Raw genomic sequence first — 25,593 nt, forward strand, 5'->3', positions numbered from 1 at the left:
AACGCAGGCTTGTAAGTCTTTGATTTACGAGTGTACATGAATGCATCATGACGTTCTTGTCTCGCGCTTACGTCGAGACAGAGCGGAAGTGATGCGAGTCGTGTCCTCCATCAGCTAATCCGTTCCAGCGATGGAAAATGTCTCAGTATTCATGCGAGCTCAGGCAGCGGAGCGGAGGTAGAAGTCAGCCGGTGTTTCGTTAGCCTCTAGCCGGTTATGAGATGGACTCGACCCGGAGGAGCGAGAGTGACTGGCAGGGTTTGCTCAGCGAGGTGACACGCGCGCGCGCATGTATCTGCACTAACAAACACTGACGGTTTGACAATTAAATGCTATGTGTCGTGGTTTGTTTTCGTTGTATAATGTGTTTGGTTGGATTCATAAAATAGTATTATAGAGGCCACAGAAACCTAAGCTGTCGCACTTTCATAACCATAAGGAAGTAGTTGTTTCCCCTTATACCTGCACAGAAACACACCTTAACCTGCTGACATCTTTACCTATAGCCAAGCACTTGGGGGTTTCTCATTTGAATTAATACATAATACAAACGACCATTTTTAGTAGAAATATTCCATTTTATTCCATAACACAAATCTGAGAGCTCAAGACATTGAGTTGACGTTAACATTATCTGTTTTATTAAAGGTCCCATATAATGAAAAATCCACTTTTGGAGACTTTTACCATTGTTATATTGTCATCTCCTCATGAGAAATACCCCAAAACCGTTTAACGACTGCATTCATGCATTTTCCTGTCTCAGCTACAGCTTAATAATGATAATAATAATAATAATAACACATACGTTTTATAAAGTGCTTTTCACAGCAACTCAAAGACGTTGTACAACTAAGAGACAGCCAAGACGAATAAACGCCATTCGAATAGGTTAATGTGATTTGAATGTTTGGTTGAACAGGTGAGTTTTTAGCGCTTTTTTGAATTTTTGCAGTGAGTCGGCGTCATAGATGTGTTGTGGGGGAGAATTCCATAAGTTTGGGGCAGCAACAGAAAAAGCCCTGTCTCTGATGGTGTAGTGCTTTGCCGTGGCTACCTGAGAGAGTAGGTTGGCGGCAGATGATCTGAGATGACGGGAGGGGTGGTAATGACAAAGAAGGTCAGAGAGATATGATGGGGCAAGATTGTTAAGAGCTTTGTAAGTGACGAGTAATATCTTGAACTGAATACGCTGTTGAACCGGAAGCCAGTGAATTTGGTTGATGTAAAGATTTTTCCTAAATGGAAGTAAGAAGCCCGCTTGCGTCGCCAGGCATTTCTCCTCCCCTTGAACCTGGTCTGGTCTTGATTCTGAAACTTGGATATTCTGAGAAATACCTTTTGCATTTGGTACAAAACACCGCCATATAAACCATGTGTCCTGGCTACTAGGAATGTAACAAAATATCGATTTAGCAATATATCGCGATATTTATTCCTGTGATATTATATCGATGTTCAAAAGCTGTGTATCGATTTTTGGAAGAATTTACGTGCAAACATTTGTGTATTTTCTTTTCTTTTGGTGCAAATCAAATGCCGTCCGCTAGTCAGCAGTAGGGTGCAATGGAGTTAGTTTCCACCACTGAAATGTAAATCCCTCTATTATGGTTCAGATACCTCATGTTAATCGTGTTAAATATCAGTTTGGACCATTTATTGAATTTTCCTACAATAATTTTAGTCTAAAAAAACGCTATAATTGTCCGACTGAATGTATCGCAATATATCGTATCGTCTCCCCTGTATCGTGATAAGTATCGTATCGCCAGAATTTCACCAATACACATCCCTACTGTCTACAAAGACGCACGTACTGGCCAACACAGGATATGTGTGTTAGGCAACTGTTATTTTGCAACAAACTTGGTAGTCCAGTGGGTCCAGTGCCAGGTCTGGCACTCTCCCCTTACAACTTCTCAATGTAACATAGGGACATTATTTTGTGAAGTTTATTGGCTTTTCAGGAAAACAAACATGCAAACAAAGAGAGCAAGCTTTTTCGTGCCACCCATGCTGCTGAATTATTTTTAGTTGACCTTTTTTGATTAACATTTTCTAAATGTTTGCATTTCTGTGCAGTTCCTGGTCTGTAAGCGTAAACTGGAGAGTAAAAAAGATGCCCTCCTGATTCTGTCTAAAGAGCTGGACACCTGCCAGCAGGAGAGGGATCAGTACAAGCTGATGGCCAACCAGCTCCGTGAACGCCACCAGGCTCTCAAGAAGAAGTACAGAGAACTCATTGTAAGGACAGCTTTTAACAGTCACATGAAATGGGAGCAACTTGTATAGTAAAATATACACGTTTTCTTTTTCTTGTTTTGGATAAATCCTTCTCTACCTGTGGCAGTGTGCAGAAATGTAACATCATGATCCGTGAACGCAAGCGCTCTGCGGCAGGCCCACAAAGAGTGATGGAGACGCGGGCCCTTTTTTAACTGTTTGTTGAAATCTACGTAGAGCGCAAGCCCGTGATTGGTCGGCATGCCTCATCCTTTAAGGCGTCTAGCGACAAACACGGATCAGATTGAGGAACATCTTGCAGAAGACGTTTGATTATGTGAACATTTATACAAGCTTCACGGGAAAAGACAAAGAAGTGCAGCAGACTTGATGTTGTTGAAGGAAATGACAGGAAACTGGTTTGGAGGTGACGACAACATGACGAGGTGAAAAAGAATAAGGGACATATGTTTTTGTGTTAACAGATCTCTGAAATACTTAAAGGCAGTATCAACATTGAAACAAATACGCAATAGTAAATACGTTGGCAGAATCCCTCAGGAAAGCCTTCCGCCCCCTGTTGTCCTGGCAGGGAATTGTTTTTCAACAATCTCCAGGCAACAAAGTCTGAAAGGAAAATGTCTCCATCAATGCCTCAGTTGTGATCGATTGCACGAGTTCCTTATTTAACTTGCGATTAATCGCAATTTAGTCGCAGATCATCAATAAACCATAACGTATTTTTCTTGTTTCGTGTTAATTAAGGGGAGAGTTGAACATGTGCTCATCGTCGCCTTGCATTCTGACCCTGGCTTTCCACCAGAAGTGAAAGTGGCGCATAACGAAACAGAGGTGTTGGTGGAAAGGAGACCGTTCACCATAACGGCCGCTAATTGCTGCAACGACAGTTTCACGACCGTTTTGCAACACTTTTACATCCAGTGGAAATCTGGGGTTATGTTTATGTTTATGTTTATGTATTTAGCAGACGCTTTTGTCCAAAGCGACTTACAAGTGATGATCGGCATTTTGCCCTTGAGGCTAACAACAATAGTAACAACAACAAATTGACATCAATCATGGAGAGGAGGGAACAAGGAGTGGACAGTAGAGAGGGGGGACGGGTGCAGACAAGGTGCTAGTTAGGAAGATGCTCTCTGAAGAGCAGGGTCTTCAGGAGTTTCTTGAAAATAGAAAAGGAAGCCGCAGTTCTGGTAGTGCTTGGAAGGTCATTCCACGTTTGTGGAACGATGCATGAGAAAAGTCTGGATTGTCCTGAGCGTGGTGTAGGCACTGCTAGCCGACAATCCTGTGATGACCGGAGCGGTCGGGCCGAGACGTAAGCCTTTGCAAGAGGATTCAGGTAGATGGGAGCCGTACCATCTCGGACTTTGTATGCTAGTGTTAGCAATTTGAATTTGATGCCTGTGCTGCTAGTGGTAGCCAGTGGAGCTCAATGAACAGAGGGGTGACGTGTGCTCTTTTTGGCTGATTGAAGACCAGATGCGCCGCTGCATTCCGGACCATTTGAAGAGGTCTCACAGTACAGCCTGGAAGACCAGTTAGAAGAGCATTGCAGTAGTCGAGGCGGGAGATGACAGTAGATTGCACCAGGAGCTGGGTGGCATGTTGTGTTAGGTATGGTTAGCCCACAGTCCTCGCTCCTATCAAGTTGACACACTCTGTGTTTAATGTGCACTAGTAGAACACGTGTTCTAGAACTGTTCAGAACCAGCGAGCAACGGAATTGTACTTATTTTTTAAATATGATCGGTCAATCATAGTTTCACATGCATGCCGATTCTCCTGCTAAAGCTGCAGAGAGATGATGGATAGGGAAACGCTTGGATTACAAAAGCCACACAGATCTACATCACAATAAAAAGTAGCATTCATGGACCCACCTATCTGTGCTCACGACGGAAAAGGCTGTTGTTGGTTTAGCGTTCAGGAGAGAGCAGAGCTCCTCCCGGCTTGTGGAAGCTAATCGTTAGCATTAGCCAGTGTTGGGAGTAACGTGGTACAAAAATACTTAATTACTGTAATGCATTGTTTTTTGCTGTAATGTGGTAATGTAAGGCATTACAGGGACAGAAAATGGTAATATTTACTCGGTACAATTGTCAGTAACGCGTTAATTACAATGCATTTTTAAACCCAGAATCAAGATGTGGGTGTCCTAAAAATTCAAATTGCGGGAAGCCTGAAAAAAGATCCTGTATCTACATATATGACGTCATTTATGGACTCAGCTTTGCGAGCATTCTCTGTGCAGAGAGGACGCAGCGGTAATGGTTCAAATACTCCAGCTGTGTCCTGCGCGCGGCCGCTGCCATGTTCACAAAATCGCTCCACCAAAACAAAGTAATTCGTTTGCGATCGTTTATATCAGTCCATATTCTCTGGTACTTCATGTACTTTTCAGCTGAGTTCACAATCTGTGCCCCGGTGATTTCAACTCATTGCTGCTGGAGCGCAGCGCATATTAAGCTTTTTTTCTTTTTGCATTCGTTAGATCCCTTTGGCTGATTAGTTAGAAAGTAGGAAATCTAGGAAACAGTTTTTCTGGAAGACGGAGAAAACATGCAGCATGCAGGAAGGTTAGAGAGAGAAAGGGCAGGACATTTTTCTAATAAAATCAAGAAAACAAAACAAAGTGCTTGAAAAGAAAAAAAGTAGGTAGATGTATCCCCAATACACATTTTTACCAGTGAAAGGCAATAAAATATAAGCATTTAATATTTATACATGTGGTAGAATCAGATCACCCCAGAAGTCAGTCCCACATCCAGGGCCGTATCAAGGCATTTGGAGACCAAGGCAAATATGGGCTTGGAGCCCCCACCACCTCACTCCCTGCTCAGGTGGCCCTATAAGACGGCAGCGTGCTGAGAGTACAGATTGTTGTTGCTTTTATTTAATAAACAATCATTTTAAATCACTGTTATTATATCTAACTGCAATCCTAGCTCAGACACCACATCACTTTCCAGTTTCCACATATATGTCATGAGCTCACTGAGCGTCAGATTACCAGAGTCATAGTGAAGTTGTTTTGGTGAAAGTAACTTAAAGTAATGCAAAACTAGTGTGATTTTAAAATCATTAATATTGTAATGTAATGACTTACTTTAAAATGAGAGTAACAAGTAATAAATAATGTGTTACAGTTTTGAAGTGACTTGCCCAACGCTGGCATTAGCAACTCCACAACACATCAGAACTCCTCCAGGCTTTTGTTATTTGTGGAAATAAAACATCAACAGAGTCGGTGGTAGTCGCGTTGCTGTTAGCTAGTCAGTGGCGAGACATAGCAAGAAAGAATATTGAGTAAGACTCCAGATCCTGCAGTTTTCTGCTCCCCTCTCCTTCAACTAACTTCCATTTCCTGAATCAGGAACTCGAGAGCTTTATTTATACTAGAGACCTAGAACAAATGAATTGAAAAAACGAGTTAATGAGAGTTTTAACCTATGATAAAACATCTCTGGCAGCAGGACACGTTAAAGAGCAAGTCACCCCCTAACAGAGTCTTTCTCCACACCCACTCCATGTTCAAAAAATGCAACAAATGCTGTTGCCTGACAGACTGAGAGGGCGGAGCCACTAAGAAATATACACACACGGGCTCACAACAACATTGTGACATCATAACGTACAAGCTAACGTCATAGTGTACCTCTTAGCCAAAAGCAATGGCAGATTTTTATTCAAATGCAGCGTAGAGTTTTAGCTGACGACGGAGCAACACTGACAGTTTTAGGCCGAATATTTAAATTTTAACTAAGACGCACTAAAGTGCCAAATACCTGACTACACGTGTCTACAGCACAATTAGACAATCGTTTATATAGTTTATCAGCACGAAAAAGTTGATTTGGGGGTGACTTGCTCTTTAAAGAGCAAGTCACTCCATACCAGAGTATTACTCCACTCTGTTTGAAAAATGCAACAAATGCTGTTGCCTGGCAGACCGAGAGGGTGGAGCCGCTAACATATGCACACACCGGCTCACAAAGACATTCTGACATCATAATGTACCAGCGAATGTCATAGTGTACCTCTTAGCCAATTGCAACAGCAGATTTGAATTAAAATGCAGTACAGAGTTTTTACCTGACGATGGCACAATACTGACAGTTTTAGGCAGGTTATTTAAATTTGAACTAAGATTAACTAAAGTGTCAAATACCTGACTACATGTGTCTGCAGCACAATTAGACAATCGTTTATATAGTTTATCAGCAAAAAAAAGTTGATTTGGGGGTGACTTGCTCTTTAAGCATTAACTTGGTTTCAGAAAATGCTGATTCATATATTTTTTTTGGTTTTATAACCAACAGGATGGAGACCCCTCTCTGCCTCCTGAAAAAAGGAACCAAGTGAGTCATGTCCATCTGCTTCTATTGTTTCTGCAATACGGTTAAAGACATTGATTTCTGAGATGCATATAAATGTTTACAAAGACACTACTGGTGTCTAATTAGCTCACCCAGCTTGTCGTTGCTCGGTGATGGTTTTGCTAAATCCTGCTGAGTCACGGTGTCTCCTGGAAGAGCACCTGTGCGTTTTGCACATGTTGGTGATAGAAAACAGCGTTTTTACTGCGTGATCTCGTTTCTTTCTGTTGGTTTCTCCCTCCCAGGTGAATTTAGCTCAGCTGCTGAGAGATTCAAGAGAGAAGAACAGCCAGCTTTCTGATGAGGCCAAGGAGCTCAAACAGAGACTGGTGGAAGCTCAGGGTGATAACAAGGTACACCGCCAAACACCAGCAACAAGCTAAAAGGACAGAATTGTCCCCTTCAGGGGTCACCAACCTTTGTGTAGCTTAGACAACTATTGAGCCTAAAGAAGGTGACATTTGAACTAATATAGGTTTGAGTTTAACTAAACTTCATGTATGATAAATATATATTAATGCAAGTGTGATAAGAAAGATCTCTCTTCTCTTTGGGCTCGTCCCTTCGGGGGGTTTCCACAGCCAATCATCAGTCTCCATTTAGCCTATCTTCTGCGTTCTCTCCCCTCAACAACTAGCTTCATGTCTTCTTTCACCACATCCATGAATGTCCTTTCAGCATCTCGCTTGGTGGCTCCAACCTCAGCATCGTTCTACCTATGCCATCATTGTCCGTCCTCTGGACAAGTCCAAGCCGTCTCAGTCTGTGCTCTCTGACTTTATCTCTAAAACGTCTTAACGTGAGCCATCCCACTGATGGACTCATTCCTGATCCTATCCATCCTTGTCACTCTCAAAGAGAACCTCAACATCTTGAGCTCTTCATCGTCCAGTTCAGTCCTTTGTCCTCATGGACACTGGCCGTTTCTCAATATGCTTACTTGTCCGAACTTGTGTCCTTGTGAAACGTCATCAACGATGACCCAAGGACTGTTTCAATCCTAAGTATGCGTAACGGCAAATTCGCTCAAAGTTCCCGGATGTGTCCTAGCTCCGCCCATAGGATCGAGGACGCATCAATGCATCCTTCTGCGGACTTGGGACAGCAAAGTTTCCCACAACGCATTGCTTCGCAAACCTCCAAACATCAGAGGAGAAAGCTAATAATTGTAATGTTTTATATTAGAAACATAAATAAAATGTTATAGAGGTGTCTGTTGTAAATAATCGTGTGTTAACTGTAAATTTTTGCTGTGTGTTTTTGGGTTTCACTCGTCATGATCCTTCAAAATGCTAATTAGCTAACCACTATCAAAATAAAAGCACCGTAGCTCTGTTCTGATGAAAAGTAAAGTATTTTTTTATTACTTTTATTGAGAAACTGAGTGCCGCCGTGTGTGACATCTGCGACGCTGTAGTTTTAGCTGTAGTGAAAATGGAGCCTGGCGACAGCGCTAACGTCTTTGTTTAGAATAAATGCTTTTAGCGCTTCTACTTGTTGTGGTTTTAAAGACATGTTCAAATCATTTAGAACAAAGGAAAGAGCCGCAGCGAACTCCACTTCAGTCACCATGTTAATGATAAACTCGGCATTGTGGTGTGTGACGTACGATACTCAGCGCTGATTGGCTCGGTTAGAATTCTCACGGGGTGGGGTTATTTGAATAGGAGAGAGAGTTCCCAGACCCTTTCTCTGTGCAGAATTAAACAGAGGAGGAGTCTGGCAGGCCAGGCTAGGAGGACTGACCCATCATAAACCTTTGTCGGCTGTGCTGAAGAGAAAGGTACAGAACCAAATTATTTAATTAATTAGCTGCGTGTTCTCCTGTCCTCTGTCCTCCGGGCCACCCACACACACACACACACACACACACACACACACACACACACACACACACACACACACACACACACACACACACACACACACACACACACACACACACACACACACACACACACACACACACACACACACACACACACACACACACACACACACACACACACACACACACACACACACACACACACACACACACACACACACACACACACACACACACACACACACACACACACACACACACACACACACACACACACACACACACACACACACACACACACACACACACACACACACACACACACACACACACACACACACACACACACACACACACACACACACACACACACACACACACACACACACACACACACACACACACACACACACACACACACACACACACACACACACACACACACACACACACACACACACACACACACACACACACACACACACACACACACACACACACACACACACACACACACGGGACTGTCTCAGCTGTTATTTTCGTCAAGGAGTGTGCACGTGCAGCATGCGCGCCTCGTGCACGAGCCTACTATTGAAGCTGCCGTTACACTTTTGGCCTGAGGGGGCGATCGCGAGCATAAAAATTCAAAAGTCCTTAAAGTCCTTCTTCTACGCCCTGTATCATCACCGTTCCTCTTGTGTCGCTCTCATCCACACACAGACATTCAGTCTTGCTGTGACTAATCTTCATTCCATTCTTTCTCCTAACATCATCTGTCCAAGCAAACATGACACAGTCCCACCTACAGCACGCCACACTGCAGCCGCACAGCTCTCATACATAACCTTCTCTGTTGTTCTCCATCTGCACCCTTAAAGCAAAAATAGTATCCGTAGTACACTTTCATGGCGTCAAACCATAATGATGCTCACAAATGTTCAATTCTGACCTCACTCCAGTTTCCACCACTCTTTCCCAGAGCTTCGTTGTATAACTCATTAGCTCTGTTCTCTGTATGTACACCATCTCTGCTGCCACGGTTTTAATCCCGTAAAATGTGCTTTAAAATAGTAGAAAAAAATAATATTAGATTTTGCCTGGGGACACCAGGTTAGTGACCATTGGTATGTTCTTACTGTGTTTTGTTTCGAACTGCATTTTCGTTGGCAAACGAAAATGTCATCAAGGTAAAATAAAAACTTTTCTGTGTTTTAAAAATATCATAAAATGCAGGTTGGTGACCTCTGGTCTAATTGGTGCGGAGCTAATGAGTAGAATGAATGGCGGATGCTTTTATTTTTTGCAGCTCCTACGGATGACCATCACGAAACAGAGGCTGGGAGACGAGGACGTCGGAGTTCGACACTTTCCTGCACACGAGCGGGAGGATCTGGTCAAACAGCTGGAACAGGCAAGAGAACAGGTGAGAATCAAAGGCTAGATTCATGTATTCATCTAATGAGCAGTCATGGCTTCATCTGTGACATTTCGAAATATATTAAAGCAAGGCAAGTTTAGTTGTTGTTTGAAACCGTGTATTCAATTTTAATATCACTGGACACATCTCTAAGTTCAGTAGCATTTTGGGTGGATTCAAATAAAAACAAGAGCAGTTCTGTTTTCCCATATTAGTGTAAAGTACTAATATACAAATAGTACTGCATGTTTTTAACGTTGAAGCAAGTAAAAGCTATAAAATCCCTATGACAGTAGATGGAACCATAATCGTGTGTGTGCTTATCGTGTGTGTGTGTGTGTGTGTGTGTGTGTGTGTGTTTGCTCCAGAACGAGGTGCTGGAGCACAGCGTGAAGTCTCTGACCGATGAGCTTCAGGACGTTCGAGCGGAGCGGGACGTGTTCCAGCAGAAGGCCCATCGGCTCAACGTTGAAATGAATCAAATCCTCGGGAACGATGAGATTCGAATTCTAGACATAGATGCTCTCTGTATGGAGAACAGGTTGGAGGATTTTTATTTGTCTTAAAGAAAACCTTATAACTGAAACCTCAGATATCTTCTAGATCAGTCAGATTTGTAAATCAGGACCGTCGCTGCTAAATTTAGAATATTGAGCTTCAAACCTGTGGTATCTAGATTGTTTTCTTACCAGATGTTTGGTCTATAAACTCAATATTATCCATACCAATGCTCATGAATTTAACATCTTACAGGTATTTGCACGAACGGCTGAAGCAATTTCAAGAAGAGGTTAATCTCCTCAAAAGTAACCTGGTAAAATACAAGGTATCTACTTTATTTTGTTTTTATTTAGTCCCATTTTATGTTTATGTTCTTTATAAACCATTTCCTGATAATAGCTTATTTCATTAAAGACCAAGTTCACTGAGAAACAGTTTTTTTTACTTGTTATTTATAAAAATATGATTGGTCACTCTGAGTTTGACATGCAGGCTAAACGTGAAAATGGTCTTCTGCCCCACTTCCTGCATCAGCCGCTGACTGAAGATAGACGGGGAAACGCTCAGATTAGAAAATCCTGTCAGGTCTCCGTCACATTGAAAATGAAAGTTAACGGACTCGCCCATCTTTGCTCACGACGGGAAACAGCAGAGCACGTCTCAACTAGTAGAAGCTAACTGTTAGCATTAGCTACTTTGCAACACAATAGAGCTCCTCCAGGCGTGTGTTGTTTGTGGAGTGAAAACATCAATGTTGCAAAGCAAACAGCGTCAGTGGTAGAGTCGCGATGCTGTTAGTCATCAGAGGCGAGATGTGCAAATATCAAGAAGACTCTGAAACCTGCCAAGGCTGCCAGCTGTAGAAGTCTTCCACGAGCGAGAGCGGGTGGGGTGGCTCGTGCCGCCCCCATCTGCTGTCCGGAGGGGGGGTTGTTGCCGTTTCTGCGTATTTGGAGGTGTGGCATCAGCAGGTGGGAACGGGGTCAGATGCGCGTGTCTTAACGCTCGGTGCGTGAGAGTTGGCAGCCCTGACCTGCCATTTCCTGCTCACCTCACCACTTCTACTTCCTGAAACAGGCGCGCCAGAGCGTTTGTCCCCACAGAGAGACCACTGCAAATGTATTGGAAAATGAGTGAACTTGGTCTTTAATAAAAACTTCCAACTCTCCTGATGCATTCCAGAGTGCTCTGGAGAGTCGGAAGAACTCTAAAATGAGCGGCAGACCCAACAGCAGTGCTCTGACTGGGGTGCTTTCAGCCAAACAAGGTCAGAAAACTCATTTTAAGACTTCTTTCTTGCTTTTGTTAATGGTCTGTAAAAGGCTCTGGTGCATATTTAGTGAAAACCTAATGGGTTTTTGCAGTGAAGGAGCTGTTGCTGTCGGAGGAAAATGGTTGCAGTTTGCCTGTGACTCCTCAGTCCATCTCTGACCTGAAATCTCTGGCCACAGCTCTGCTGGAAACGATCCATGAGAAGAACATGGTGATCCAGCACCAACGGCAGATCAACAAGTACAGACACTCGTACTGAGCTTCATGTTGTAGGATCAATAAATGGATTTATTCTGACACATTCATTATATATTTCTCATTAGGATACTTGGGAATCGAGTATCCGAGCTGGAAAAGAAGCTCAAAACTCTTGAGATGTCTGGATTATGGAGCCTTCCAGGTGGATAGAAGTGTCTCAGTGACACATTTTTGTCTCTGGGCTTTGATCTGAACTCTGCTTACAATCATTTCTTCTTCTCCTGATCTGTTTTTCTTCTTGCTACCTGGAGGCCTGACTTATAATGTATCCCTGGGGGTATTTGGAAGTATGTTCCACCAATAATCAAACTTTGAATCTTCATTTCTTCTCGATTTTCCAAAATGTATACATTTTTATGTCGTTTTATGCTTTTAAGTGTTTAAGACAAAAGATTTGCTTTGGATGTTTTTGTGATACTAGGAGGGAAAGACGCCATCATCCTGAACACACACAAACCTGAACAAGTGGAATTTCCTGGACAAGAAGGTGAATATTCAATGCTGATCTGTGTTTTTCTGTCTTTACTCGTCTGGTGCGTCGTGGTTGCAGACGTTTAATGTCCGTTCTGTTCTTGCAGGTGTAAACGATTCTGAAAACACTGAGAAAAACTTTCCAAATGTTCCAAACCTGGTCAGTGAATCCTCAGCGGTGAGCGATTTTCAGGAAGATGCATCGTCACCATCTGTTAGGGAAAGATCGCAGCAGAACGAGTCTGAGGAAGAGCCAGCTTACCCTCAAGCTGAAATTATAATCGATGAAGAGCCTCATGAAAGTAATCAATCACAAGCCAAAAATGATTCCGCTGCTTCATCAGCGGAGGATGCGTGTCTCAGTGGCTCCACCCCTGATGTGGCAGACCTGGGGGAGGTCCATCCAGCATCAGATCTCTGCCAGAGCTCTGAGAGCTCTCAGCCAGTCAGACAAGGAGATGAATCCGAAGAAAGCACTGGAGAACTGGAAAATGTCAAAATTTCTATCACGAAATACGAATTTAATGAGCGAGGTTTACACACGGTCGTCTCAGAACAGCAGCAGGAGGTCCTCCAGTCGAAGCAGGAGGTGGATATCGGTGACAGTCGGGATGCACAAAGTCTTCCAGGAGACGATCACCTGTTCCGTGGCGATTAGAGAATGAGATATCAAACAACTTTTCCTGCCGTCCTTCCAGTAGCTTCACATGTAAAACTGCACGTCCAGCACAGGGAAAAAAAAAGCCACACATCCTGTCTGCAGGACTTCCAAACAGCACGTCTGTGTGTCATCAGCTCCTCAGCACAAAAGATGGAACACAACCGCCGCCGCAGCAGATTTACTTCTGAAAATCACAGAAGAAGCTGGAAAATGAAGAGTCATTCTGTAATTGTATTAAATTGTGATTTTAACTTTAAACTCTAGGTACACAGATTAAAGTTTAGTTTCATAGAGAAACAAACAAAAAGAAACCAATTCAAAGTGATGGTTTTATTTATTAGTAAAGTTTTTGTTTAATTTATTTATTGTGTAAAATCCAAGAAATTTGATATTAACAGAAACTTAGCTGCATCAAACATTATTGAAGGTATCTATTTATTTTCATATTAAACAAAAACATCCGAGCATTTTTTACAATTACCATTTGATGTTTTTAATTTTCGTTTGAAAGGGAATTTTGTCATGAAATTGTATCTAAAATATGTACAGATGTTATTTTCACACATTTCTAAGCACTGCTTCATCACATAATGTTTAATTCATTAAAGTTATTTAAGAACCTTCTGTGTCTCATGCTGCCATCGTTTAAAGGTTTTATCCAGAAGAAGTATTTGTTGCAAAACAGGAATTTTGTTGGGGAAAAAACTCAGGACTGCATGTTTACGCAGAGTCACAACAGTCATTCACACACACACACACTGGTGTTGATGAGCTACATCGTAGCCACAGCTGCCCTGAAGCGCACCAAAGGAAGCGAGGCTGTCCAACACTGGTGCCATCGGCTCTTCTGACCACCAACAGCAGTAAGTGAGCGTCCTTCCCAAGGACACAACAGACTGAATTGGACATTGTAGTCATTTTTACATTTTATTTAAAATGTAAAAATTCAGCCTAAAACTAAATAACGCGCCCTCTTCAGGTTAAAACTACACTGAATTTGAATCCACCATTGTTGATGGCTGAGGGGTACAAAGTGACGTTGCAGATATATTATTTGGCTGCACTGGACGGCAGCCGAGTCTCGGACACGCCATCAGCCGATATGAAACTACGGCTCAGAGCTGCTTGCCTCTTTAACAGAGTGTCCTTCCTTTCTAGTGAACAAGGTGAAAGGAGTCATCCAGACTTTTAAAACAAGAAATGTGACCGAAGCTTCAAGAGTTCCCCCAGTAAGCTGTCATTAATCTGGGGTTCATTGTGCCGTGTTGCTGGGGTGTGTTTACTGGAGCCATGCTGCTAAATAAGGACGTGACCATTAAACAAAGGTCATCCTTTATTCAACTTTTAAATGTAACATCTCTTATTGCATTAATGCAGGATGTGATTTGTTCCATATGTTTATAGGAGTCTAATACAAATCTGTCATGCACAAATACATCAACAATGTCCTCATTAAAACCACCACTAAAGTGGTTTTTGGCTTAACGCTTACATTTTCCTGTCTCAGCCGCAAATCCTCTGCTCGTCTGCCCAACTGTTGCAAACAGCAGGATGAGGCCAGTTTGCAACATCAACCAGTCATCATATAAAATGGGAACAACAACAAAAGTGTTGAATTTGTGTTTTTTTTTAAGTAACAAATTGACTCAGAAATGTAACAAGCATCCCAGTGACCCATACTGGTCCAAAGCAACGCTGCACTTTTATATCTGAGGTAATAAAGTGACAATTTGCAAATAATACATCTAAAAAATGATCTATTACACACATATTTAAAAATATATATACTTTTTTATTATTTAAATGCAATCATACAGCTAATCTTTCTGTGTTTAAAAAAGTATATAATTTCCAAATTTTTTTGTTAGCAACTGATGCAAAGTGCATTTTGATCATAATGTTAAAATTCCTAAAAAGTCATTGTGACGTCATCATTTTAAAAATATATACAAATATTGTACTTACTATAGGCTAGCATAATTATAAAAATACTCTATTTTTTCACATGACATAAATAATGATAGATGTTTCTTTCATTATAATGTCAAAAACAGTTTTTTGTAGTTATTTCACAATGAATTACTTCATGAAATATGAAACTAATAAAATATTTAGTATTTTTTACGATTTAAAGGCACCATAAATTTATTATTGGATTTTTAAATTAAATAAAGTGCTATGAAAATAAGTGATACTGTTATTTTTGTAAACGTTTAAAATTGCACAAAAATAACATAAAATTAAAAGTTTTTAATATGCATCCTAATGCCATCCATCCGTCGCGGGGGCAGTAGCCTAAGGCGAGAGGCCCAGACCATCCCCAGCCACTTGGCCAGCTCCTCCGGGGGAATCCCAAGGCTTTCCCATGCCAGGTGAGAGACATGGTCCCTCCATCGGTACCCCATACTCCCGGAGTACCCCCCACAGGGCCCCCTGAGGGGCGCGGTCAAACGCCTTCTCCAAATCCACAAAACACATGTAGACTGGTTGGGCAAAGTCCCACGCACCCTCCAGGATCCCCCTAAGGGTATAGAGTTGGTCCAGTGTTCCACGGCCAGGACCAAAACCACATTGCTCCTCCAGAATCTGAGGTTCAACAATCCGATGGACCCTCCTCTCCAGAACCCCTGAATAGACCTTACAAGGGAGGCTATTCCTAATGATTATTTTTAAAGTAATTTTACACTCTGTCATTCTTTAAGTGCTTAGGACGACAATCTAAACAATTAGGGACTTTTTGGTCTATAAAAATAAAATCTACGGTCTGTATTTTGGGAATCCTGAGGCCCTTAGATTCCTAAACCTGTGTTTGGATGTCCACCATCAACACTGCGAGTGCTGACACACAGAGCAAAAGGGCTGGGAGCCAGAGTCAGGCCGAAGCGACCATGCAGAGATGGGCGAGGTTTTCCATCCGGGAGTCTGAATCTGAAGGCCTGCAGTAACCCGGTGACCGTCAGGAAGAGCTCCATTTTAGCCAGCTGCTCACCCATGCACACCCGACGACCTTGGAGATACACGAGGGACATCATTAGATCTCTACACATAAATAAACATGTCTACAGATTGTTGCAGGCAAAGAGCGGAGTACCAATCCCAAATGGTATGAAGAACTCCTTCCTGAGCAGTTTCCCATCATTGTCCAGGAACCGTTTGGGATTGAAAGTGTCGGGGTCGTCCCACACAGTTGCATCTCTATGGACTGAGTACAGGTTGGGCAAAATAACCGTTCCCTTTGGAATAGTAAAGCCTCTGAACTCTAAAAACATAACAAAAACAGACTTTTTGATAGGAATGGATCATGAGCGATGTTCATTTCCTCTAAGATTCAATGCATCTGTCTAGATGAGAAGTGCTGATGGTCAGGTTTTTGTTAATCACCCGTTGTCTCTGAGACCATGTGAGGAATGCTGAGTGGCACCACCACAGCCAGACGCTGCACTTCCATGATGGCGGCTTCAGTAAAAGGCAAACTTCCTTTATCCGTCATAGACGGGACTCGTCTGCCCACAATTTCATCAATCTCTGCCTGGACTTTGTCTACAATCAAAAACAAACAAAACAAATCTGTTATAATGAATTAACTAATCATTTCTTTAACGTGAGCACAAATCACAAGTGTTTCCGGAACACATAAAGCAAACCACAAGAAAGTTAAAATTATATTTAAGAAAAAAAAATCTAAAAATTCAAGAATGAGATTGCCAGACTGTCTGAAACGTGGTTAACGTGAGCGGCCCTAAAACCAGGACGTTTTGGTCACAGCAGTTTCCAAAGCTGATCTACAGTAACTCACTTTATTAAAAAGTTGCATAAATATAAACACACACACACACACACACACACACACACATTTACTTTACATATAAATAGGTATATTGTGTAGCGCTGGTATTGAACTAAACTGTTAATGCTGCAATGGTAAATTCTGCAAAACAAGCTAGCTTTTAAAGGGATATTCCACACCTAAGTGAAATTTGGTCTAGTTCCGAGTTAGATTAGTGGGAAAAAAGCATTTTGTAACCAGTGCAGTAATTCTCCTGATCTGGCAGCACTCTGTCTGCCTTAGCTTAGCGTAAACAATGGAAGTGAATAGCAGGAACTAGCATTTTGTGTGCAAAAGTCATTAAAATGACCCAATAATGATACCAATTATTCCTGCTGAGCTTAATAATCATGTCGGCTGCAAGTGAAAAGTAAAAAGTAACACGAAGGATTTGCAGGAGACGATTTAGACTTGGGACTACATTACGACAAAGCACCGCTGTAAGCCGATGCCTCATGACTGAGAGATGGCGACTGACTGTATACATTTGTCTAAAGTTGAAAAACTACAAATTACATAAACTTATGTTACATATTTTCCCCTCAGGAATTAATAAAGTATTTTTTATTTGTTAACATATAAATTTGTTTTACTAAATAAAATCTGCCTGTGTGACCTCAATAAAATACAGGAACACAGCATGTGCCATCCTCTAGACATTATCTAACGGACAAGGAACTCTGTTGCATGTTGCAAATCAAAATTTATATTAATGAGCAGTTTTCACTCAGCTGCATTGAGAAACCTTTGTAGACCTGACGGTGGATATCTGGAATACATGCGATGAAGTCAAAATGGATTAACTGTTACACAAGTCATCAAAAATTAATAATCAGTCAATGAAAGTTGCACAGTCTGTTTATCCGGGATGCCCAGGGTCATGTTGATGTGCGGTGTGTAAAGTCCAAACCACTTCAACTACTGTTGCTTTTACCTTGAACATCAGGATATAAGGCCAAATAGAGCAGAGTCCATAAAACTGAATTGGTTGTGGTGTCAGTGCCAGCAATGAAGAGATCTCCAATGATATAAAAGAGATAATCCTCATTGAAGCTGCTGTTCTCCTCTCCTGCAGCATGCTGCGCCAACATCTCAATAAAGTACATGTCTGCGAGATCCCTCGGCTTTTCCGGATCCAGAGTCTTGCGATGATTAGTGATAATCCTCTTGAGGAATACTGTGATGTCTCTTTCTACCTGCCGCAGCTCTTTGAAGACCCCAAAAGGCAAATAGTAGAGCAGAGGGAAGGCATTGATGAGGACTGCGGGGCTGTTGATGCAGATCTCCAACCCACGTGACATCAGGCCGAGGATGGCACGAAACTCGGGGTCCTCGGGGTGGAAACGCTGGCCCAGTATCATCGAGCAGATGACGTTTGACACGGCATTGCTGATCAGAGGATGTAAGTTCACACCTGCATCTCCATGCTCTTTGTTCAGTCTCAGGAGCTCTGCTTTGATGGTGACCAGACCTCGCTGAATGCAAGGCTCCAAACTCAACTTTCCGAGGCCAAAGTTTCGGAGAGTACTGTGGCAGAACTTACGTTGCTTTCTCCACACTTGTCCATAGGGTGCAAAGACTATTCCTGAAATTAAACAAAAAAATGGAAACGGCTTAATGTGTCTTAGAAAACTTCACTAAATGTTAGCTACCGAGAAAAAGCAAATTATAAAAACCTTCTTTTTAAAACAGATCACAAAGATTTATTGATTCAATAAATAAAACTCAGGTTCATTAAGTATAAATTATTGGTACGCATATCTTCTGAACATATTCAGCCTGCATATATTTATGTGAAACATGGTGGTGGCATTATAATAGTTTGGGGCTGCATCTGTGTAGCTGAACCAAGATTTATTTGACACTTTAACCAAAGTAAGTGCAGTCTAAATGTGAGTGTTTAGTGTTTCACACTTTAAAATGTGAAATGAAAAAGTTGGGAATCAATTGCGAGCAACGCACCAAAATACCCAAGCTCGTCCATCCGAGGTATTTTCGTATTCGAATGTGAAAATTGCGAAAGGGTAATTCCTACTAAATCTTTAACTCCCTTCAACTCCTTAATCAGCTTGAATTTTAAAGATAAAATGACTTCCTATCTCTGCTCCTTCAAAGGCAGTTCGAAATCTCGGTGTGATTGATGAACACCTGACCTTTAAAGATCATGTTGCCTCTGTTGCTCGTTCATGATGCTTTGCGCTGTATAACATACGAAAGATCAGACCATACCTGACACAACATGCCACCCAGCTCCTGGTGCAATCTACTGTCATCTCCCTCCTCCATTACTGCAACGCCCTTCTAACTGGTCTTCCAGCCTGTACTGTGAGACCTCTTCAAATGGTCCAGAACTCAGCGGCACGTCTCGTCTTCAATCAGCCAAAAAGAGCACACGTCACCCCTCTGTTCATTGAGCTCCACTGGCTACCACTAGAAGCACGCATCAAATTCAAATTGCTAACACTAGCATACAAAGTCTGAGATGGTACGGCTCCCATCTACCTGAATCCTCTTGCGAAGGCTTACGTCTCGGCCCGGCCGCTCCGGTCATCACAGGATCGTCGGCTAGCGGTGCCTACACCACGCTCATGACAATCCAGACTCTTCTCATGCATCGTTCCACAAATGTGGAATGACCTACCAAGCACCACCAGGACAGCGGCTTCCTTTTCAATTTTCAAGAAACTCCTGAAGACCCTGCTCTTCAGAGAGCATCTTCTAAACTAGCACCCTCCCTGCACCCGTCCCCACCTCTATCATCCACTCCTTGTTCCCTCCTCTCCATGACTGATGTCAAGTTGTTGTTGTTATTGTTGTTGTTAGCCTCAAGGGCAACATGCCGATCATCACTTGTAAGTCGCTTTGGACAAAAGCGTCTGCTAAATACATAAACATAAACAGAAAATACTTAAAGAGCAAGTAACGTCTAAATTAACTTTTTTTTGCTGATGAACTGTATAAATGAGTGTCTAATAGTGTTTTAAATGTGTGTATTCATTATTTTAGCATTTTGGTGCATTTTCTTAAAAAATTAAAAATTCTGCCTAAATACCACAGTATAGCTCCACCTTCAGCTTAAAACATAGAATTTGACTCATTTTGAATAAATTTTAGCCAATGGCTAAAGAGTAAGATACTACGTAATCCAGTAGAGTACTACGTAGCAGCTCTGTGTCAACGTTATAAAAGCATCGGGAGTCTCGGCCACGCCTTGTGGCGAGTTGGGAGTTGGATTTGCATGAGAGTGTAGGAGGCTAGCCGTAGTTCAGCATTAGCATATAGCATTAGCATACCCTAGTCTTTAGCATAGCTTTTAGTGTTATACATACTTATTTAGTGTTAGCTTGGCTGTTGGATATTGTAGTTTAGTTACTGTTTGGCTGTTAGTGTAATTAGGAAAGTAGTTCGGGTTTAGTGCTCCATATCGTGTTAGCATGGTGAGATTGTGTAGTGTAGTATGGTTGCGGAGCTCTGTCGGGTTGCACTCCTTTCCGCTGGACTTAGAAATTAGGCGCCAGTGGTTGCGTGTCTGGAAAAGATTCAGCTCCCGCCTGGTGCTGTAGTTTGCAACCAGCATTTTACCCGCGATTCTGCACGTCTCCGTTCCAAGAGGGAGGCTGTGCCCACCGTGGCTCTTCCGCGATTTAGATGCAGCCCACCGACTCTGCTCCCCCACCATGACGGGCTCCAGTCTGAGGTGAGTAAGCTAAATAAACGTTTTAACATCTTCTAAAGACAATTTCCTACCTAAATGCAAAGTTTGAGAGACGTGGTTCACTCCATTTAGCTAATATCAGTCTGCACTGCCTTCGGGCTATTTTGTCAAGTTCCCAAAATGTGGAACGGGATGTAAGGTTAGAATCAGCGGCGAATCGGAACATATCTCGAAGCCCTGGCCGACAAAACGGTCCACATGACTGTCAGGCTCAGAGAAAATTCGGGTTGTTTTTGTGTCAGTCGGTAATTCAGCAACAGTGACTCTAAACTGACGCAGCACTAGTTGACAGACAGCGTTACAGCGTGAAATCTAGCACAGCGTGACCCGGTTCCGTGAGGAATTCTGTTCAAGAGGTCGCATTTCAGGGTCTCCACATCATATGTGACTGACTTTTACTTTATAATAACATCACACACTAGGAATGTTATAAAGCGCCTATATGGGACAGTTTCTTTTGTATTTTATCTGACTTTATAAACATCAATGTGCTTCTATTTTTTTTCAGGCTAAATCTACCCAAGACACTGGCTGTCAGACTGATTTAGTAATCTGCAAGAATGCACTTGTCCAGGCTGACGTGGTGTTACCCGTAGCAAAGGTGAATTATTTTTAATAATCTTCTATGTAAACATTTTATTACCTTCTAGTTTTAATTTGTTTTACAGATTGTTACAAGTGATTTTATGCTCTTTTAAACATTTATAAATGTGCTGCTTCTTTGTTTTTATAGAGCTCACAGCCTCAGTGTCTTGTGACACAGGGACCATGACAGAAATTCATCTTCCAGAAGGTCCCAGAGCATCCACACCTCCTGAAAAGACCACGGTGTGAGGTGTCTGCTGTTGATTCCAGCTTCCACCTCAGTGACAGTGCAAGCTCAGTGAACTGTTCAAGGTAAAAAAAATTAAAACATTTCTGAATTTTTAAGATATTAACAATTAAATAAGTATGTGATTACATCATGAAGGAGGCTACTGATTCTGGCCCTGTGACACTTGGTGGTCACCACCAGGTGGTGACGTGTGAGCTGATTCACCAGGTAAATAACTTTTAAATTAAATATTTTGTTTTTGCTATCAAAAGTAAATTAACTAATAACCTGCATTACTGCAGGACACTCAGCAAAATATGGACTCTACACCATGAGGCAGGCACACGTTAATAACTCTATAAGAGCACATAAGGTAAGCAACACCACATATTATTTTTATTACTGTACACTGTCCTGGATTTGTTTTCTTTCTGCATGATTTGTTTTCTTTCTGCATCTCATTAGCCTGGCTGATCACCTGATAACTCCTGTCATCTGGTTATGACAGCATGAGGATGTCCTCACACACCTGTAACCTATCAGCTCATCTGGCAGAATAGAGAGAGAAGAGACAACACCACACCTCCTGTTCCTGGAAAGCCTTCAGCCATCCTTCGATGACTGAGAACCTCCATCAGCTCTGTCTCCTGTCTGCCTACAATTATTATAATAAATATTGTGTTTGACAAGTTTTTTGTGCTGCCAAATATCTCATTTTGATTCCAGTTTTGATATTTTAATGGATATTTATAAATTACATTAATTGAATTATCACATTGTCGCATGTTTAACTAGCTCTATTGTGATGAACTAAACTAGCACCTCACTGTTAAAAGCTCGTTTTAATTTCAAGCATGTTTTAAGTATTAATGGACATGAACAAAAACAGGAAATATATAAATTGAGATTTATTTAATTAATATAACAAATAAGGGGGAAAGAGTCATTGAAAGGCACATTCTTCTGGAAGTTCCTGATCCCGACGACATCAGCAGGAGACCAGCTGCAGACACCAGAGGATCACCTGCAACCAAGAGCAGCTAGTATCAGTAAATAAATAATGAAATCAGGGCAGTTTTAATGGGCTGAACACATTACAGAATAATTTTCTCATGGTATATTTTCATAACTTTATGCAGCAGACTAGCTTGAGCCCAGATCTCCTGGAGAGCTGCTATCCAGCACGTTTCAGTGGATTTTCCTGCTTTAACAGGTTAGATAAGCTGTTAAGCAGCTCAGCTGTTTGTTGCTGATTAAAACCAGGTGTGTTGATGCAGATAAATCTCTAAAACATGCTGAATACTAGCTTTTTAGGGCCATGGAGACAAACCCTGCAGCTAATCCAATGCTATGGCTAACGGCTACTTACGTTCAGAGATGGGTCTGTTGGGTCGGTTCCAGTAATTTCAGGCAACTCACAAGCTCAAAACAATAAGGCTCATGTCCGCTTGTCTCCTCCAAATAGACTTGGTCCCTTTCTTCTCGAGTGTCTGGGTAAGGAGGGGGAGAAACGTCCTCCACTTCTAATGACTGCTCAGAGTGAAGGGAGCTAGCTTCGTCTAGTTAGCCGTCTCTTCGTCACTGCCACGGCTCCGCCCTCTCGGTCCTCCAGGCAACGCCTACTAATGTTGCAGTTTTCAAAATTGATACGTGGGTGGGGTAAGACTCTGAGGCACACTTGACATGCACTTTAAGACTATTCAGACCAGGGCTAAATTATTCTACACTAATAGCAGATTCACTAGAAACAACGTTTGAGATTTGGGGAACCTTTATTTGTTTGTAAAGGTTTATCAGTGTGTTTTATAAGCAAATCTTTTGCATCTGGACCACATTAGAACTAGTCCAACTACAACACTTGGACTCTACAACACTGATTTTAGTGCAGACTGGGGAAGAACCAATAACTGATATTTGCAGATACCATTTATGCTTCTAAAATCTGCAGATTTTGAATTGAAGCTGAATTTTTGAATGTCTTCCATCCATCTATACATCCATCCATCCATCCACCCATCCAGACCCCATTCATAGCAGTTCCCGGGTGAGCTGGTCTGAGGTTGGTGTTTTTAGTATTTTTGTTTTTACGATCAGTCAGGTGTCTGTTGATCACCTGCTGCTGATGAGAAGATTTCCCCTGTCAGTGTAGAAGGAACAGGTGAGCTGCTGCCAACAGGTTTTAGTTCCAATTTTAACACTTTCTACGCCCAGATGAGTGTGGCGAGCTGTTATTTATAATTTTATAATTGATGGTAAGTTAATAAAAGCACCAAACCCACAGCACAGGTGATGGAAAATAAGAATAAGTCTGAATGTTTCCCCCCACAGCTCAGCTCTGATAGAAATAAGATGTCTGCTTAAGCTGGACAATATTAAATATAAAATATTCACAGATAACTCATCATTTAATGGAGATTAATCATTTAAATATTTCATATAGATTTTATTTCATTCCAAAGGTTTGGAGGTGTGTGAACATTACAGAATCTTCTGATTGGTGTGACTAATAATAACAGGTCAGGGTAAAGTGGGTCAGACTAGGGTATAAAATTCTGCGCGGGGACCTTTTGGGGATTTGTTTTTCTCTAACTTTAATTCCAACAACTTTTAAAGAGTCTTTACAAGATGAGGGAGTACAGTAGGGGAAGGGGGTGGTCATGGACGTAGTTTTCAGTTTTAAAGTGGGGGGGACACGGGGGGGGGGGTATCTTTACAGTATGTTCTAATGGGAAACAGGCTTCAACACAAACGGTTGTTTTCTGCTTGGTCCTAGAGCTCAACCAGTGTCAATTTAATATAGTGTAATATTGTTTTTGGATGGTAAAAAGTGCAGGGGTCAAAACTCGACTTTGGGAAAAAGTGGGGGGGACATGTCCCCCCTGTCCCCCCTCAAAATTACGTCCATGGGGGTGGTGGTGTTACTCTCACCTTTGCGTTTAGTCAGGATGGAGATAGCAGGGACATCCGGTCTGTCTGAGAACACCTCGGGATGGTTTGACAGCGCATCCTTCACCACTTCAAAACCATTCAGGACAACTAGCAGCTGACTCCCAACGAAGAGGCTGTAAATATTCCCATAAACGTTAGCTTGAGAAGTCAACGCCTCCATGACGCTGCGAGGCAGCAGCTGGAATCTCCTGCTGATAGCCGGAGGGATAAAAAAGCCGCCGAAGTTCCCGATCACGGGCCAGGGCTTCGGACCCGGTGGGATGTTCCCGTACATGCCCCGCTGCTTCTGATAAAACATAACCACGTGATACACCAGCAAGAACAACAGTAGAGGCACGAACATGTTAGACGGTGACAGTGCGAAGTTGCTAGCATGTTCCAGCAATGAAAGGGAATCCATGACGTCTGATGTTACAGTAAAGAGAGTCAATAAGCTCCCAACGCAGACTTCGAGTATAACTGCAACGCCAGCTCGACAACGCTGTTACAGCTCACGCTCTTCCTGTAGAGCTGTGACTGTACAGTAAATATTATTCTAGTGCTGGCCTCCTATTGGCTGGCAGCGCTTGTTGCCCTGCTTTGATTGGTGGACTCAGACAACAAGTGACCAAGACTGATTCCCTGATCTTGGTCTCGCAGGCTGCAACAAGCCTTTGTAAATACAATTAAAATATAACTTAACCGTCTTGAAAGGGTTATGGGATGTAATTAATGCATGTACAAATGCTCACTACAGCTTTACTCATATTTTATGGATTACATGGAGACTTAAACTGCTGAGGATAATAAAATTGAATTGTTTATTGACAATCGTTAATGTAACAAAGTCGATTAATTTTTCATCCATCCATCCATCCATTTTCATCCGATTAACCGGAGTCAGGTCGCGGGGGCAGTAGCCTAAGGTGAGAGGCGCAGACCCTCTCCCCAGCCACTTGGGCCAGCTCCTCCGGGGGAATCCCAAGGCGTTCCCTGGCCAGGTGAGAGACATAGTCCCCCCACCGTGTCCTGGGTCTACCTTTAGGTCTCCTCCCAGTTGGACGTGCCCGGAAAACCTCACCAGGGAGGCGTCCAGGAGGCATCCTGACCAGATGCCCGAGCCACCACAACTGGCTCCTCTCAATGTGGGGGAGCAGCGGGTCTACTGCGAGCCCCTGCCAAATGACTGAGCTTCTCACCCTATCTCTGAGAGAGAGCCCAGCCCCTCTTCGGAGAAAACTCATTTCGGCCGCCTGTATCCATGTTCTCGTTCTTTCGG

At 42.4% G+C, this 25,593-nt stretch overlaps 2 protein-coding genes and 2 long non-coding RNA genes across 9 annotated transcripts; 2 read left to right on the plus strand and 2 right to left on the minus strand.

Moving 5' to 3' along the window:
- Positions 1-85: 85 nt before the first annotated feature.
- Positions 86-13,652, plus strand: LOC107375261 (coiled-coil domain-containing protein 149). Of its 6 annotated transcripts, none has more exons than XM_054744812.2 (13): positions 86-272; positions 2,083-2,244; positions 6,567-6,605; positions 6,854-6,976; positions 9,758-9,874; positions 10,237-10,409; positions 10,622-10,694; positions 11,552-11,636; positions 11,734-11,881; positions 11,965-12,041; positions 12,151-12,186; positions 12,321-12,386; positions 12,478-13,652. In XM_054744812.2, exons 1-13 carry the CDS (start codon positions 222-224, stop codon positions 13,026-13,028), a joined length of 1,701 nt encoding a protein of 566 aa, XP_054600787.2. In that variant the 5' UTR covers positions 86-221; the 3' UTR covers positions 13,029-13,652. The 6 variants fall into 6 exon arrangements, with proteins under 6 accessions (XP_054600787.2, XP_015799176.3, XP_054600788.2 ...); XM_015943690.3 differs by having other exon boundaries at positions 6,869-6,976; XM_054744813.2 differs by lacking the exon at positions 12,151-12,186.
- A 2,028-nt stretch (positions 13,653-15,680) lies between these two features.
- Positions 15,681-24,863, minus strand: cyp2u1 (cytochrome P450, family 2, subfamily U, polypeptide 1). The gene is made up of 5 exons (XM_015943695.3): positions 24,315-24,863; positions 17,792-18,442; positions 16,413-16,571; positions 16,123-16,290; positions 15,681-16,038 (listed from the first exon to the last, which is right to left on the minus strand). Exons 1-5 carry the CDS (start codon positions 24,733-24,735, stop codon positions 15,821-15,823), a joined length of 1,617 nt encoding a protein of 538 aa, XP_015799181.3. The 5' UTR covers positions 24,736-24,863; the 3' UTR covers positions 15,681-15,820.
- LOC139070396 (uncharacterized) lies at positions 20,322-22,079 on the plus strand. The gene is made up of 6 exons (XR_011520923.1): positions 20,322-20,554; positions 21,081-21,173; positions 21,306-21,469; positions 21,543-21,614; positions 21,689-21,759; positions 21,852-22,079. It is a non-coding gene; the product is annotated as an uncharacterized lncRNA (long non-coding RNA).
- On the minus strand, positions 22,282-22,891 carry LOC139070397 (uncharacterized). Its single transcript, XR_011520924.1, has 2 exons — positions 22,756-22,891; positions 22,282-22,410 (listed from the first exon to the last, which is right to left on the minus strand). It is a non-coding gene; the product is annotated as an uncharacterized lncRNA (long non-coding RNA).
- Positions 24,864-25,593: the final 730 nt, after the last annotated feature.

This window comes from Nothobranchius furzeri, chromosome 6 (genome assembly GCF_043380555.1).
Source record: "Nothobranchius furzeri strain GRZ-AD chromosome 6, NfurGRZ-RIMD1, whole genome shotgun sequence".
In the NCBI taxonomy this organism is placed as follows: Eukaryota; Metazoa; Chordata; class Actinopteri; order Cyprinodontiformes; family Nothobranchiidae; genus Nothobranchius; species Nothobranchius furzeri.